The sequence below is a fragment of the Myotis brandtii genome, unplaced genomic scaffold, assembly GCF_000412655.1.
Source record: "Myotis brandtii unplaced genomic scaffold, ASM41265v1 scaffold199, whole genome shotgun sequence".
Lineage (NCBI taxonomy): Eukaryota > Metazoa > Chordata > Mammalia > Chiroptera > Vespertilionidae > Myotis > Myotis brandtii.
Genome location: NW_005357414.1, coordinates 1479363 through 1496165, shown reverse-complemented (window position 1 = coordinate 1496165; position 16803 = coordinate 1479363). Strand labels below are relative to the sequence as shown.

Sequence of the window (16803 nt, the reverse complement as noted above, 5' to 3'; positions counted from 1 at the left end):
TATTTATATAACTTCATCTCTCTCCTACTATATTATAAATTTCTAAGGCAAAATTTAGATGAGATATGCAGAATGAATGTTTAAACATGATTAAAGGGGGAAATTGCAGCCTTCTATGAGAAAAATGGTAAAGTTTAGTTAGATGTAAGAATGGGGTCAATTTCTCTTGGTTTACCCTCTCCTTATGAACCAAGAGCAAAAGCCCATTTTCAGCTTCTAATATACCTTCACTTTTTTACAAATGGCCGTTTCTGCTTTTCTACCCAAAGGCATTGTGCCTGTAACGCTTGATCAAAGCAGCATAGGGACTTCAACTGGAGACTCTGAATATCTGAAACATGTGATAAGGAATTTAGAATTTGATATATTCACTACATTTAATTCCTATGGCACTCGGTGCTATATGAATCAGATCATTCTTTATAACTCAGGAGCTATTACCCATACTGGGAATGGTTCTTACTCTTTAGTCACTCTTTCCACATCCTGCTGGCTACTTTTTGGCCACATCTCTTCACATTAGCTCAACCACAGATAATGAAGGAGTGCATTAAACTAGCAGCTAAAATGAAAATTCTAGAGTTCCACAGATTATATTTAATTGTCCTATCCTATCCTATGGATAATTTTGAGTGAAGGGTATATACCAATCTAAGTTCTAAGCTAGACCTTAAATTAAAAGCTTATAAAATCTGACAGTTTCCCATTTGGTAATTTATACACTGCAGCTAACAAGTTAGGTATAAGTTTTAGTAAGCAGACCATCTTGCCTTTTATAAAAAGGCAACAACATGTAGACTGTAAACTAAGCTAATTAATTTGCATAGTGCTTTAGATACAGCTAATTTATTTCTTCAAAAAGCATATTTTAGCCCGGAGTCTTGTCACAGATACTTGCCAAAAATAATCTGACCTTAACATTTCCAGAATGAGCTTCCATGACAATAGTGTACAGTCAGAAGTGACTCATGTACAGCTTTTCTTTTCATAAGAAAAATCAATATGGGTGATGCTACTGTAAGAACTGATATGAAATTTGGTGGTGGAGGGGCATTTTCACAATGAGCCAAGTTTAGTTACCTAAAATAATCCTATATAATAAAACCCTAATATGCAAATCGACGGAACAGTGGAATGACCAGTCGCTATGATGCACACTAACCCCCAGGGGGAAGATGCTCAACACAGGAGCTGCCCCTTGGTGGTCAGTGCACTCCCACAGGGGGAGCGCTACTCAGCCAGAAGCTGGGCTCACAGCTGGTGAGCAGCGCTAAGGGAGTGGGCCTAAGCCAGTAGGCGGACATCCCCCAAAAGGTCCCAGACTGTGAGAGGGTGCAGACCGGGCTGAGGGACCCCACTCCCCCCCCCATGCATGAATGTCGTGCACCAGGCCTCTAGTAAAGAATAATAATGATCACAAAATAGTCTACCCTAAGGGGGAAAATATAAATTATGCTGCTTACAATGGTTTTAAACTCATAGTGCTTTAGAAAAGTGACAGATTATAACACCAAAACATAAAAGCAAAATATTACAACAAATTTATAATCACCCAGAAATACCCAATCTAGCCAAGACCTTTAAAAGTACTAAAATATATCTGTTAGCTAGTTCTACTACCTCAAGAAGACTAATAGTAAGTGAACAGCTGTAACATGCAATCAATCTCTCTCTCTCTCTCTCTCTCTCTCACACACACACACACACACACACACACACACCCCTCACTCACACAAAACAAAACAAAACTCCAAAACAAAACATATCACTTTTTATGTGGTCACACTCTTCCCTAGAAAGGAACAAACTTCCATTGCTATTTTTTCAGAATTAAGCAGTTCAACAACAAAGTAGCACAGTTCAGAATCAAGCTCCAGACACCTCCCACACCTGCATAATTATTTCACTGTGAAGAGCTCCAAGTACAACAAAGTAAACTAGAAGAAAGACAATCTTTTAAGTTTGAGGACAGACCACACTTCTCTTTTATGAAATAAGAACATATTTATTAATTACTTATCCTATATAATAAAACCTTAATATGCAAATCGACGAAACAGCGGAATGACCGGTCACTATGACACACATTGACCACCAGGGGACAGACGCTCAACGTAGGAGCTGCCCCCTGGTGGTCAGTGTGCTCCCACAGGGGGAGTGCTGCTCAATCAGAAGCCGGGCTCATGGCTGGCGAGCACAGCAGCAGTGGTGAGAGCCTCTCCCACCTCCACAGCAACGCTAAGGACCCCTCAGTTGATGTCTGCCTGCTGGCTTAGGGCCGGGGGGAGCAGGCCTAAACCGGCAGTCGGACATCCCCCGAGGGGTCCCAGACTGCGAGAGGGCACAGGCCGGGCTGAGGGATCCCACCTCCCCCCCCAGTGCACAAATGTCGTGCACCGGGTATCTAGTATATGTTATAATCACTTAGAATCCACATTCCTTTTACAAAATAAGAACCCATCTACTAATAACTTATATATGATTTTCATTCTTGAAAAATTACTACCAACTTGAGTTTTCACAAAGAAATAAACCTACACTTTGGTGGACAATTTATTGGCCAACAATTTTAAGGAATATTCTTTGAATGTGATGTTTGTCTTCATCTGTATGAGTTTTAATTATCCTATATAATAAAAGCCTAATATGCTGTGTCCAACTGCTCGCTATGATGCGCACTGACCACCAGGGGGGCAGATGCTCCAACCAGTAGGTCAGCCTGCTGCTGGGGTCTGGCTGATAGGGACTGGGCGAGATGGGCTGGACACACCCTGGAGCCCTCCCATGGTCCCATCCCAGGCCCGATCGTGCACCGGTGGGGTCCCTCGGCCTGGCCTGCACCCTCTCACAATCTGGGACCCCTCGGGGGATGTCACAGAGCTGGTTTCAGCCTGATACCCGCAGGCCAGACTGAGGGACCGCACTGGTGCACAAATCTGTGCACCGGGCCTCTAGTCTTATCTATAAAAGTATATAATCTAAGTACTCAAAGGGAGGAAATAAATTGCCTCTGTTTTCTAACATGAAAAGCCATAAATGCAAATAGCTTGGTAAATTCTAGGAATTATTCTTCTTCAACTGGGACAAAGAATATTTCTACTTTGAAGTTTTGACCACTAACAGTTAGTTGTGGACTTTAATTTGTCACCATGGATAAACTTCTATCAATAATTCTGAGTCCTCCATCCTGCTTCTTATTTGCTATAGTCTTTACTGCTTTTACACAGTCTCCAAGGACAAGGAAAGAATAGCCTATTTAATACTTCCATGTTATAAATCTTTTTACAAAGTTTTTCTGCAGAAACTATGCATTTTTACAATGGGGAAGAAATCCTCAGCCTATTTATATAGTTTTACTTCAATCTAAAATAAAAATTTCAACCAAGAGAACATATACCTTGACTATGATAAATGTTTTAATTTTAAAACAGTATGTTTATAAATAACTTAATCTAGGAGTGGCATTTTATTTTAAAAGTACCTGTTCATTTTTTTTATATTTAGGTTTCAGGGATTAAGGGACCACAAACAAACTAGATCATTGTCTTCTATAAAATGGTTAACTTTCTAAAAGAAAAAAAAGGGTACTTGTCAAGGGGGCGGGTAAGAGATCAACAAAAGGACTTGTATGCATGCATATTAGCATAACAAATAGACACAGACACTGGTGTGGTGGGGGCTTGTCCTGGGGAGTGGGAGTGGTTGGGGAGTGGGAGTGGTCTGGGAGGGGTCTATGGGGGAAAAAGGAGACATATGTAATACTTCAAACAATAAAAAACATTTGCAAAGGAGAAAATACAACTGATAATTGATTAGTAGACACAAGGAAAAGTTTCCAAGGTCATAGTTAATAGGGGAAAAAAACCCATCACAAATTAAAACAAAATAGAAACAATTTCATATGTAATGTTTAAAGTTTCTTTTAAAAATCAACCATAAGATGGTAATATTAGGGGTAATTGGGTAGCAGATATAAGGGAATTCTTTGTACCATTTTTGCAGCTTTTCTGTAATTCCAAAATTAGTTTATTGATCTATTTGTCTATTCCTGCATCAATTACAAACTCTTAAACCCTATAGTGTTATAATAAAATTTGATATCTGAAAAAAGTACTCAAACAAGTATTTGTACACCTGTGTTCATAGCAGCATTATTTGCAATAGCCAAAAATTGGAAGCCACTCAAGTGTCCATAGATGGATGAATTGATCAACAAAATATGGTAGATACATTCAATGGAATATTATTCAGCTTTAAAAGGAAAGGAAATTCTAACACATTCTACAACATGGATAAAACTTGAAGACATTATGCTAAATGAAATAAGCCAGTTACAAAAGGACAAATATTGTATATGAGGTACCTAGAAGAGTTGTAGTCATAGAGACAAAAAGTAGAATGAAAGTTGTCAGAGCTGGGGGAGGGGGAAATGGGGAGTTAATGTTTAGTGGATATAGAATTTCAGTTGAGGAAGATGAAAATGTTCTAGAGATGAATGGTGGTGATGATGCACATCAAATGAACTTAAGCCCATAGAACTATACAATTAAAATTGGTTAGAATGGTAAATTTTATGTTATGTATACATTATACAAAAAAAAGGTTACAGCTGACAAAGGAAACCATCAACAAAACAACAAGAAAGCCCACTGCATGGGAGAACATATTTGCAAATGTTATCACCGATAAGGGTTTAATCTCCAACATTTACAGGGAACTCATACAACTTAACAAAAGGAAGATAAACAACCCAATCAAAAAATGGGAAACGGACCTAAAAAGATACTTTTTGAAAGAGGACAGAAGAAAGGCCAAAAGACATATGAAAACATGTTCAAAGTCACTAATCATCTGAGAGATGCAAATCAAAACAATGAGGTACCATCTCATACCTGTCAGAATGGCTATCATCAACAAATCAACAAATGACAAGTGCTGGCGAGGATGTGTAGAAAAAGGAACCCTCCTTCACTGCTGGTGGTAATGCAGACTGGTGCAGCCTCTGTGTAGAACATTATGGAGTTTCCTCAAAAAACTAAAAATGGAACTCCCATTTGACCCAGTAAATCCACTTCTAGGAATATATCCCAAGAAACTAGAAACACCAATTAGAAAGGATATATGCACCCCCATGTTCACAGCAGCACAATTCACCATAGCTAAGATTTGGAAACAGCCTAAGTGCCCATCAGCAGATGAGTGGATTAGAAATCTGTGGTACATCTACACAATGGAATACTACGCTGCGGTAAAAAAGAAGGAGTTCTTACCATTTGCAACAGCATGGATGGAACTGGAGAGCATTATGCTAAGTGAAATAAGCCAGTCAGAGAAAGATAAATATCACATGATCTCACTCATTTATGGAATATAATGAACAACATAAACTGATGAACAAAAACAGATCCAGAGACAGAGAAGCATTGATCAGACCGTCAAACCTCAGAGGGAAGGTAGGGGAGGGTGGGGATAAGAGGGAGAGATCAACCAAAGGACTTATATGCAAGCATATAGGCCTAACCAATGGACACAGACAACAGGGGGGTGAGGGCATGAGTGGGGGGGATGGGATGTAATGTGGGGATAAGGACACATATGTAATAACTTAATCAATAAAAAAAGGTTACAGCTGAGTAATATTCTGAAAAGTGAACAATAGTCTAATCACAGTTGAAGATAGTAAAAAGACAGATTTTTTAAAAGATACCTGTACCTGGGAGTGTTTAATTTCATTGTTTATTTTTCGTTTTGCTTTCTCCTTCCTTTTTATCCCCAGCCCCAAGTTCATTTTATTCCATTTGTAAATTTTATGATTTATGGGTTTTTAAGATTGGAAGAATAGACTACAAGAATCACCAATTATTGTGTTAAGAAAAACAGTATTTTTCTTGGAGTCTAGTCCATAATTTACATGTAGCCAAAGAACACAATTTCATACTATATAGTAGTATGCTTTTGTAATAAGCATTATCCTTTTCTAATATTAATCCAAGTGAATTTTCTTCTGACTAGTCTATACAAACCCAAGTTACATACTTTTTATCATCCCATCTATGGATTTCCTAAAATCAAAAATATAACAAAATTTCAATATTAACTCTTAACTAGAATTTTTAAAGAATTATTGATCCACGATTTATGCAATTTATAGTAATCTGCTTTCAAGTTTATTTTTTTTCATGATGAAGCTGCAAAACATATATTCTCAGAAAAATTTATGTTGTCTCATCTCAAATGTAGCAGTTAAGAGCTTGGACTTTCCAGTGAGATGGCCTGATTTGAATCCTGGTTCTACCACTTAATACTTGCTGTATGTGTAAAGGGTTAAATTATTTAAATTCTATACATCTTAGTTTCCAGAAGGAAAGGAAAGTGGGGGGAGGTAGAAGCAGGTAAAGGGAAATAAATGGTGATGGAAGGAGACTTGACTTGGGGTGTACCCTTGGAACCTATGCAATTTTATTAACCTGTGTCAACCCAATAAATTCAATATATTCAAGCTAAGAGTTGTTGTGAGGAACATGCATATAAAGCTCCTTTGCAGTATCTAACATTTAGTAAGGTTCTTAATAAGTGTAAGCTATTAACAATAATAATAACAACTACAGTAACAACAGCAACAGCATGTAGAAGTAATAAGTGCCCTACTGGACTGAAAGATATTATACTGCAACTTTTAAAAATGATGCCACAATTTTGATTCTGAAATGAAAAAAGGAGCAACTGCATATTATAAGACTTGTTTTCTTTTGTCCATCTCTTCTAAATAACTTCTTATTATCATATTAAGCAAACGAAATTAAGCAAAACAAAAATGAGAAGACCGGGTATGTATATGTGTACACACACACACAAACACACATATCTCTAATATGATATATACATTTTCAAGAAGTTGTAATAAAAACATGAGGAAAAAGTCAAAAAGTAAACAGGAAGAGACATAGACTACAATGAGGGTAATCAGGTATACAGATGTAGGAAATTTCCAAGTTCAACTATTTGAACAATTAATTCAAAATCACATTATAAAAATATATATACTGTAATTCTTCTGGTAATTACCCTTGGAGACAGATCCATAAGTCCAGAAAAGTTGGATATTTTCATCCTTTCTTATCAATTAAGGCCAAAAAAAAGCACATTTTCTTTAAACAAAACCGAACTGCTACTACAGTTACAACTAATAAAAATTTATAAAGTATAATATTTGATACTGGGATTTCTGGCACATTTCATTAGAAAGTACATAGGGTTTCCATACATCAACGCAGACTCCCCAACCACAAAGAAAAAGAAAAAAATTAAAACAGAATGAATGTATCTGAAAATATATTCCTTAGAACACTAATGGCATAAGATACTGGAGTGAAGGACGCTGCGGATGCTCCCGGAGCCCCCAGGTCCAAGTCCGCTCCCAGGTTCATTACCGTAATGAGCTCAGAGCCTGGCTTCCGCCTCCTCCTCCCCCAGGACGGCCTTCGGCTAATGGCTCCATTAACGCCCAGGTTTCCACCTGGGTTAATGAGGGTGAGCTTTCCAGCGCCGGCTCCTCTCTCTCTCTCTCTCTCTCTCTCTCTCTCTCTCTCTCTCTCTCTTAGAGATGAACAATACTGTGAACATAAAAAGTTCTGCGAAGTCCTGCAGTGAGCAGATCTATTTAAATTTGTTTAGCCAGTGCTTCCAAAATATATTTAGTCATAGAATCCTTTTCTTCAGGCAATACCAAGGAACCAGGCAGTGTTCCTCATAACAAATTATATTAGGAAATGCATAATAAATTGCCTTGATTAACTATTAAAAGTGTAATTTCATATGCACCTGTCCCAAAGACGTAGTCACTGGCAGAATCTGCTAAAGTCTCCAACTCAATTCTGACAATAAATTCAATAAAAAAATAAATTTAAAAAAATTAGTTCATAGTATTTCACATCAGGGGAAAAAACTAACATGCCTAGACCTGCATTTATACTATCTTTAGCAATTTGTACTTATTTCCAGAATATGTGTTTTGATCCCTTTACTGCCTGTCTGTTATTTAATCAAGTCCAAACACCAAGTTTCTAATACCTGTGAAAATCTAAGAATGAATGTGACCCTCCAAGTCTTTGATTTTTTTTTCTGGGCTTCATTGTAAGCTAAGAAAATCCTGTAGCACTGAGCTCCACCTTCAAATAAAAGAAGGTGGAGCTCAGTTACCAGCATCTTATTAACTGGTGTTATGAACTGCATTTATGTGATTCTACAATAAATAATGAATGTTCCACAACCTTAATCCTGAAGCAAAGTAGTGATTGATTATTACTTCATTCCTCTAACATCTCTCTAACATCCCTATTTTGTACACAGAACAAAATACATACAGTAATTACTACTTTATCTACTGGAGGTTAAGCAATTTGCCCCAAGTACCAATAGTCAGGAGAGAACAATTTCTTGTTGGACGGACACTTGTACATATTACAACTATAGAAATTGTATTAGATAATCACTCTGAAATCTGAACAAAACAGGAAATTCCTTTACTAATAGCTTATTATTTAAGGAATTTTCTTCTTTTGAAATAATTTTGGAGCACAATTTGCTAAAAATCAAAACTTGAAACGAAAAAAAAAAACCAGATGGCATACTAGATAGCTTTTTGTGAGTTCAAAAATTAAGAACCAAGTCCTAAAAACTGTAATGAGGCATTCATTATTTTGTCTTTGTGTTAGATGAAACAAAATAAGTAAGCTGCAATTAATTCTGGGTAAAGTGTGAATGTGAATGATTATGCTGCCAGGCTGTGGCATCATTTTCTTCCTAGCTTACTGGTTCCATTTAAAAATACATAAAAGTATAACAAAATGTGCAAGATGAAACAGACATCAATACTTCTTTAAAAGTCTAACAGAGAAGACACAATGACTAAAATTGTGGAAATAATACATTTTGGTAACCTATGGACATTTGGTCATTGATTTTCAAATGAAACAAAATAATCTGGTATTGAAAGAAAAGAAACACTTTAAAACATCTATGGCAGAATACATGTAATCACAGTATTTTATATTATGATAATATATATCAATAACATTTTACCAGAGATATGGCAAATGGTCGAAGAAAAATATTGAACATGAAAAGAGTCAAGAATATTGACAATTCAGTAAAGGAAAATGAATTAAATAATCAGGTTCAAGTTTTGCAAGTGTGTGTTTTTTTAATGTAGAAACAGAGGTAACAAAAATTGGTCTTCACCTGGTAAGTGTGTACTCCCTGAGTCCTGAATGCAAATTCATGGCAGAAAAAGTACCTATGCATCCACGCAATCTTTTGTCTCGACCAATCTTCCATGTTACAAACAGTGGGCTGTAATGGAAGATAAAAACAGGGTAAATCAATCAATCAATTCAACTTAAGAATTTATTGAGCATTTACTATATGCAAAGTTAGATGCCTGAGATATAAAGACCAAATGCAGGACCTCAAGGGGCTGTGTCTAACCCAATAGGACTGCATTTAGCAATAATTACAGCTACAATGTATTGAGCATACCCTATGTTAGGCAGCACAATCAATGTTTTAAACAAATCATCTGTTAGCCTCATCAACACCTCTAAGAGGCCAGTGCTATTACTAACATTTCTATTTTAGGTATGAGGCAGTCTCACAGTTCATACATAAAGTAGGAACTCCAACCTAGACAATCCTGACTATAGGACCTTAACCATCATTTCCAAAATGCCATCATAACTGACTGCCTGATTCCTCATTTAAACCTCAAATTACTGATTCATTCATAAATCTAGTTTAAAAAATCTGGGGTAAATCACCAATTTCAATAAATACTTAACTAAACATATTGGGACAAAGCGCTGTAAAAGGTGCTACACGAAATACAAAGTTGCCTAAAACATAGTTGTTGTTCTCTAGGAGCCAGTACAGAAGGCAGACATGTTCATAGTAAACTGCTATAATTAAGCTACTGGGGTAGAAGAAAATTTCATCGCGCTTGATCATCTTCAGCTTGGCTTATAAAAATGAGTAGGGTTCGGAGATGAAGGACAACAGCAAACATTATTAACAAAGTAATTCTTCAACCATTATATGGACAGAAAATTTATTTTAAATTTTAGATAAAATTACTGCCAATAAGTACAATCTCTCAAGCATCAACTACCAAAGTATCAACTGTAATATAATGGCATCAAGAAAGTAATATAGTTTTAAATGAAGTTTAATACAGTAAGTGTTTGGATTCTATAGCAAACCACTGACAGCCTCACTTATTGGTTAAGTCTAAAAGCAATGATTTTCATCAGAAGCAACTTTATATGTTTTATGAAATAAATTAATTTACACATATTAGGACATTTTGTAAAATAATAAACACCTATAGTTGGGGATGGCTCGTGTTAATATGAGTATTAACAGTATTGTTAGTATCACATAATAGATTTCAACTTTCTAAAATTTAAATTTTAGGGGAACATACCATATGTCATGTATTTGTGATAATATGCTGTTGAGTCAGAGAACACATTCTTTCTTTAAATTAGCCTATAGTGGGTCACCAGAGGTTGAATAGATATCCTGTTGAAGCACTTCAATCACCCACCTCAAACATTTAAATTGTGCTCTGACAGGTAGCCACAACAGCAGACAGGTTCCCAAATAAACAGTATACAAACCAAGGGGTAGTACTAAGAATTACCTTCTTCCTGGAGCCAAATAACCAGAGGCACTGAAAAAGATGACTAAAGTACAGGGCCAATCTGTGGTCGATATTAGTATTCAAGTGCTGAATGAACCACAGTAAAGATACTAAAATAAAAAGCAAAATGTAAATTCCAGGTTTTCTGTTTTCTACATCATGTGTACTGAATATCTTATAATTTGAGACAAGATTCTAATGCTCCCATTGGAAATTTTCTCTACTTGCTCTTGACTAATATTAGATCAGAAAGACAAGAATTAGACAGAATTATTTCCTCACAAATATTAGTATCCTAAAATTCACACGTTATTTCTAAATATGAATTTCACCTCTTCATTTTTTACTTTCTAATTCGAAGGAGTCAATGTCAACAACCATTATATGGACAGTAAGATATCGATCCTCAACAACACCTATGCAAAATATCTCTACACAAGCCATGTCCCTTGGCAGACCCTGAACAAAGTGAACCACACTGTACTAGATATAACATGTCTTTAAAATACCATGATGGCTTCTCAATAACACAGAACTAAGGGGCATATTCTCTCCTCAGTGACTTGAGAGAGAAATCTAAAAGTGCAAGTGAATTCATTTCCTATCAGAAACACAAGAAATGAAAGTCTTTTAAAAGTACTTTCAATTTTCTTATTTATCCCACTAAAATATATATAATACTCTCTACTCAAGAAAACATTCATAATTCGTAGGATAAATAGAAAAGACAGATTAAAAAATATGTTATGAAATATGTTGGAGGACATTCAAACACATAGTGGGGGGAATTATACAGTTTCTTATAATGCCAATAGAGGCCCAGTGCATGAAATTTGTGCACAGGTAGGGTCCCTAGCGGCTGCCAGTCGGGGTCTCCCTTCCCCCAGCTGCGTGCCACCACCACTGGCCAGAGCCTCCCTTTGCCCGGCTGCTGGCTGGGGCCTCCCTTCGCACCTGCCTTGGCCTGGCGCCGCCTGCTCACCTGCTACACCATCCCGCCGAGGTCCCGCTCTTGTCGGGGCCCATCGGAGCTGGCAGCACCTCCACTGCTGCATCACCGATGCCTGCCATGTTCCACACCACCCCCTGGTGGTCAGCACACGTCTAACTCCCGGTCGGTCAAACTCCCGCCGGTAGGGACAATTTGCATATTAGCCTTTTATTATATAGGATGCTTTCACTGATGAAGGGATGATGTAGTCAGGAGGTAGGGCTCTAGAGGATAAGCTGCATTTTGCTGGGCAGCCTGGGAAACAAGGCACTCCATAATAACTAAGAACATGAAGATGTAGAAGTGCACAACACTGTGGTCTCTTCCAGATTTAACATTCTATTCATTTCAGTCACTATTGAATATGTGTTCTAAAGAGCTCTTACAAGAGGCAAAGCCAATGCAGAATTGTCTGTACTCTCCCTGTTCCTTACCAACATTAACTCTGGTATTGTGGGGAACTATCTGTGTCAAAGATGTGAAGGATTTCTACTTGACAACCTCACTGTGTTTATGGCAGATGCCTAAAGATGGAAGAAATCAGACTTTTAGTAGACAGAATAAAACTATTCCTTCAAAACCTGGGACTCTAATTCCTCATTTGCAAAGGCTCATCTAATACCTTTTATAAAGAATACATATAAGGAATTAAAAAACACAAAAAATACCTAAAAGCGATATTTAATGGGAGAAAATTGGGAAGTTGATGATTTTAAAGTAGACTGAAACAGAATAAACATACCAGTAAATGAGCACAAAAGATTATATCTTGAGAGTGATAACTGCTTTGTACAGGGCAATGACTACAGGGACATTCACTATTATCTAAAAATAGCAACAAAAAGTTTTATTTTCCCCAACACATAGAGGGAAAAAATAGGCAAAGTAGAAAAAGAGATTTAAGCCTGTTGAGAGAAGCTGCTCAATGACAAGGATATAAGGAAAATAGTTCATGGTAGGACAGAAATGGAATATTTTTGGAAAATACTTTTACCATATGGTTTAAGGTCACCTATATACATTGAAAAAATACTACATAATAGAAAAGAGCTCAAAATGAAATGAAATATTAATGGAAATGTTTATCTGAGGGTAAGCAGACATTGCTTTTTAAGGAATTTTCCTACTTCTGAACATTTTATACCACTATGTTTTAAGAAACCTTGGGAGAAACTCTCTCCATTTTTTCCCAGTCAGTAGACAGGAACACTTAGTAACTACCTAATCTAAGTGAATCCTCCCTGCCAACTGGCAGCCAATACCATCAGGTCAATAGTAGTAGCTCTCAGGGAAATGTAGTTGCATGAAATCAGAATGAGTACAGAAAAGCAATGTATCCTGGGCAATGTATCCAGTCCAAGTTGCATGCCACTTCTTGTGCCCCTCTTTAAGACTGTCCTATTGATGCAGGCTAGAACAGGTTAGAAATATGTTAGTAGGAGAGGGGAACAACTATGAAACAGGTGCATTTACTTAACAATATTTTATCCTAAATCCTATTTCCCCAGCCATAACATGGCAAAAACAGAGGTTAAAAAGAAATAGCAGCCTTAGACATTTGTAAGCCCCCACTCTGACAATTTGCTCTTCATTAGAATTAGATTATTTAGAATGAAGTTTGTAGGTGGTAACATTAACAATATCAATCCCCACCAATGTAATACTAATTACTATAACATATGTATTCAACAAGATTATTAATATTGTAGGTGGATATGGGTAAAGAGAGAAGCCCTCTAACTTGGTTCTTTCCTTCTGCCTACAAATAATAATTGCTTCTCAACTATGTTCAGGTTCTTCTGCTACTTAGCTCAAAAATCCAACTGAATTACTCATAATGTCCAACTCAGAGAAAAATAGAAATGGTGGAGTTTTCCTTTCATCACCTGGTGAAAACCTTTCACTTCTTATTCCAACACAAAGTTATGTATATTATTTACAAATTATATAAACTACAGATACAATTCATAAATATATACTCAATATGGTTAAATCCTGTATTAGTCTGCTTGGGGTGCCATAACAAAATACAACAGACTAGGTGGCTTAAAACAACAGACATTTATTTTTGCACAGTTTTCAGGCTGGAAAGTCCAAGATCAAGGTTCCAGCAGGGTTCCATTTCTGGTGAGAGTTCTCTTCTTGGATAGATGACTGCTTTGTCCTGATATAGCCTTTCCTCCAAACACTCAAAAAGAGCCAAAGATCATGCACATGAGCTCTCTAATGTCTCTTCTTATAAGGACACTAATTCTATGGGATAAGGGCCCCACTCTTATGACCTCATTTAGCCTTAATTACCTCATTATAGGCCCTATCTCCAAATACAGTCACAGTTGGGGTTAGATTTCAATGTATGAATCTTGTGGGGACACAATCTAGTCCACAGCAAATCCCTAACAAAAATGTTAGCACATAGTTGAAAGTTTATATAATAGTGTATCTAAAGTTATTACTTAAAAGAACTTTGAAGAATTACCTGTTCTTCATTTTACAGGCAAAAACCAAATAGCGACCCAGGGAGACTAAATGCAGAGCCACCAAGCTGGTTAGTGTTAGAACTTGGCTGATTCTTCAAATTTTCTTACAACCGATTTAATTTTCCCCCCAGTACAGGGGGAAAAATTGTGTGTAGCATATCAGAGAATAGGAAAATCACATGAATACTTCACAGTACCATGCAGGTAGGCATAAGCACAAATATCCTCCTCCTCAGAGAGACTAGCTGAGAAGATACCAGGGCAAACTGGAAATGCTGAATAAGCTAGAAACACTAGACCCAATTGACAAATGTTTATACCAAATTTGACATGCTTGGTCTACACTATTCTCATTAAAAGCTCATAACAAAACCTATCAGTTTATTTTTGATGGTTTCCCAGCACCTGTTCTGACGCACTCTCAACCTTCTTGCTTCATTTTTTTAATATTGTTTAGCCAGCCTTCATCAAACTCAGGTGTTTTAGGAATATCTACAAATTTCCATCAAAATTTCCATTTACCATCTGATTATTTAAGTAATTCATATTACTTAATGAGACTTTCGAATGAATAAATGATTAATGAATGAATAAGGCTTAACTCTTCCAGATAATTTGAAATTCAAATTGATAGAAAGCCCTGAACGGAGAGGAATAGAAAGGGGTAAATGGGGGTAAGATTCTAAAGCATTTTGTACTTTCTCAGCCACACTAATCTTTTACTGAAGAGAAGGAAAATACACTAAGTCACCATTATAGCCTATACCACACTTTCCCTCCAACCTTTGTAATTAGTCTGTATCCCATGGAGCTCAAGAAAGTAAGGAGACACAGACAGCATAGTTTAGTATAGAAAACCACAAATATCTGAAAGTGTGAATCAGGAATTACCAATCTTTCAGTAATTTCCTCTACCTGGTATTCCCAGAAATTCTATCATAATAGCATTATGTTTTTATTTTCCCTGTTTTTATAATGCTAATTTAACTGGCAAATGCCAGAGGAAGAGAGGCAGTCTAAAGACTTACATATGACTGGAAATGTTGAAAGTATGTGTGTGCCTTGTAAATCAAAGATAATCACCACCAACATACAACCAGCCAAATCACAAGCACACTTTAAAAGATTAGCTTGATTCTGCCAATTTTTGAGCTGAAAGAATCATTTCTTCCTGTTAGCAAGACCAAATCAACAATTTTCAGTAAGCTAAAAAAATTCAGTCTCAGACTTGACATATTGCAATAGTCTGTCTTATTAATTTGTTTTTTTATAGCCCCAAATTAAATGGAAAAAACTACCTGCATTGGAAAAAAATACCATATTTGCACATATTTTCTCTTCTTAGTTGACACTGCAGTGGGTATTAAATTTAACATATGGTAGCATTGTAAGGATGAAATAGCTGTGTGTTTCTTCTTATAATAGGAACAAACCACAAATCTTTATTATCTGAAAATGTAACTCCATTAAATTTTAAATGACAAATTGCTATAGATTTCCAAAATGAAATAATTTCTATTTGAAATTCCTATTCTGAAACAATTTCTTCAAAGAACTTTAAGGTTTGAGACTCAGCCTTTATTATGAAAATAATTAATTATTTTTATATATAAAACAGACCAGGCAAAAACAGGTGACCTTCTGGTAGTCTTAAGATTTTTAAAGTCAATATAAGCAAAACTAAGAGACTAGTATGACTAGATCCAGGAGTTTTAGAATGAATATTGTTGAATATAGTCAAATCTTTTTTTATGCCATCAAAATTTTTATGGAACAGTGTTTTGAGACTTCCATTTGACAATTTGCATGCTGGATGATTGGGGGTGGGGGGATTTGTAACACTTTAAACAAAATAATGAAAATGAGTAATGGTGGTTTTTTTTTTGTTTTGGTTTGGCTTGGCTTGGTTTGGTACCTATAACTTACTTTCCCACCTAATTACCTATCTTCTACCATCTCAATTACCAAAAAATATGTTGACTGAGTTAAATACTAATATAAAAAGAACTGGACAGTTATCCAGCTTCTTCATTCTAGATTTTTATCGTGTTTCCTATTCCAAGGAGATCCAATGTAATGTGCCAGCTTAATAAGTAAGACCGGCAATAAAACTTTGATATATTTGTTTTTCACATGTTTTCTGGGTTTAGGAAGGTAACTGTTTTGATTTTAAAGTCTTGTATTGGATTACTTGCTCCTTTGGGAGAAAGGAGCTGGATAGACTCAGCTTTGTAGCAGGAATTCAGCAAGCCCCTTATTTTAAGGGAAAGAAGAAAGGTGGGATCTAGGGACAAAGTGCTAAAGTGAGAGCTTATTTTGTATCAGAGCTGCTTATGCTGCCTTTGCTTCCCCCCTCCTTTTACTTTCAGAAAACAGTTCAACCTCTCAAGAACCTCTCTCTACTATTAAATATCTGAGAGATTGAGGCTTTTTTTTTTACATGGAATTGACATCCTCATCTCTAAAATGTTTCTTTAAAAAAATCAACTTTATTAAAGTATTATTGCTATAATAAAAGCACCTATTTAAGTGTAAAATTCAATGAATTTTGACAAATGTACACAAACATAACCTAAACCACAGAGTTTCCTCATGCCTCTTTGCAATTTCCCCCCCTTCCTCTCCACTACCCCCCC

General features: G+C 36.3%; 1 protein-coding gene across 4 annotated transcripts in view; it reads right to left on the bottom strand.

The window, feature by feature from the left end:
* AMMECR1 (Alport syndrome, mental retardation, midface hypoplasia and elliptocytosis chromosomal region gene 1) overlaps window positions 1-16803 on the bottom strand; it is a 125169-nt gene that overhangs the window by 62693 nt on the left and 45673 nt on the right. For all 4 annotated transcript variants that reach the window (XM_005865204.2, XM_014538821.1, XM_014538820.1 and 1 more), the window contains exon 2: window positions 9241-9351. In XM_005865204.2, the coding sequence (XP_005865266.1) occupies window positions 9241-9351 (111 nt within the window). The remainder of the gene's footprint in view (window positions 1-9240; window positions 9352-16803) is intronic.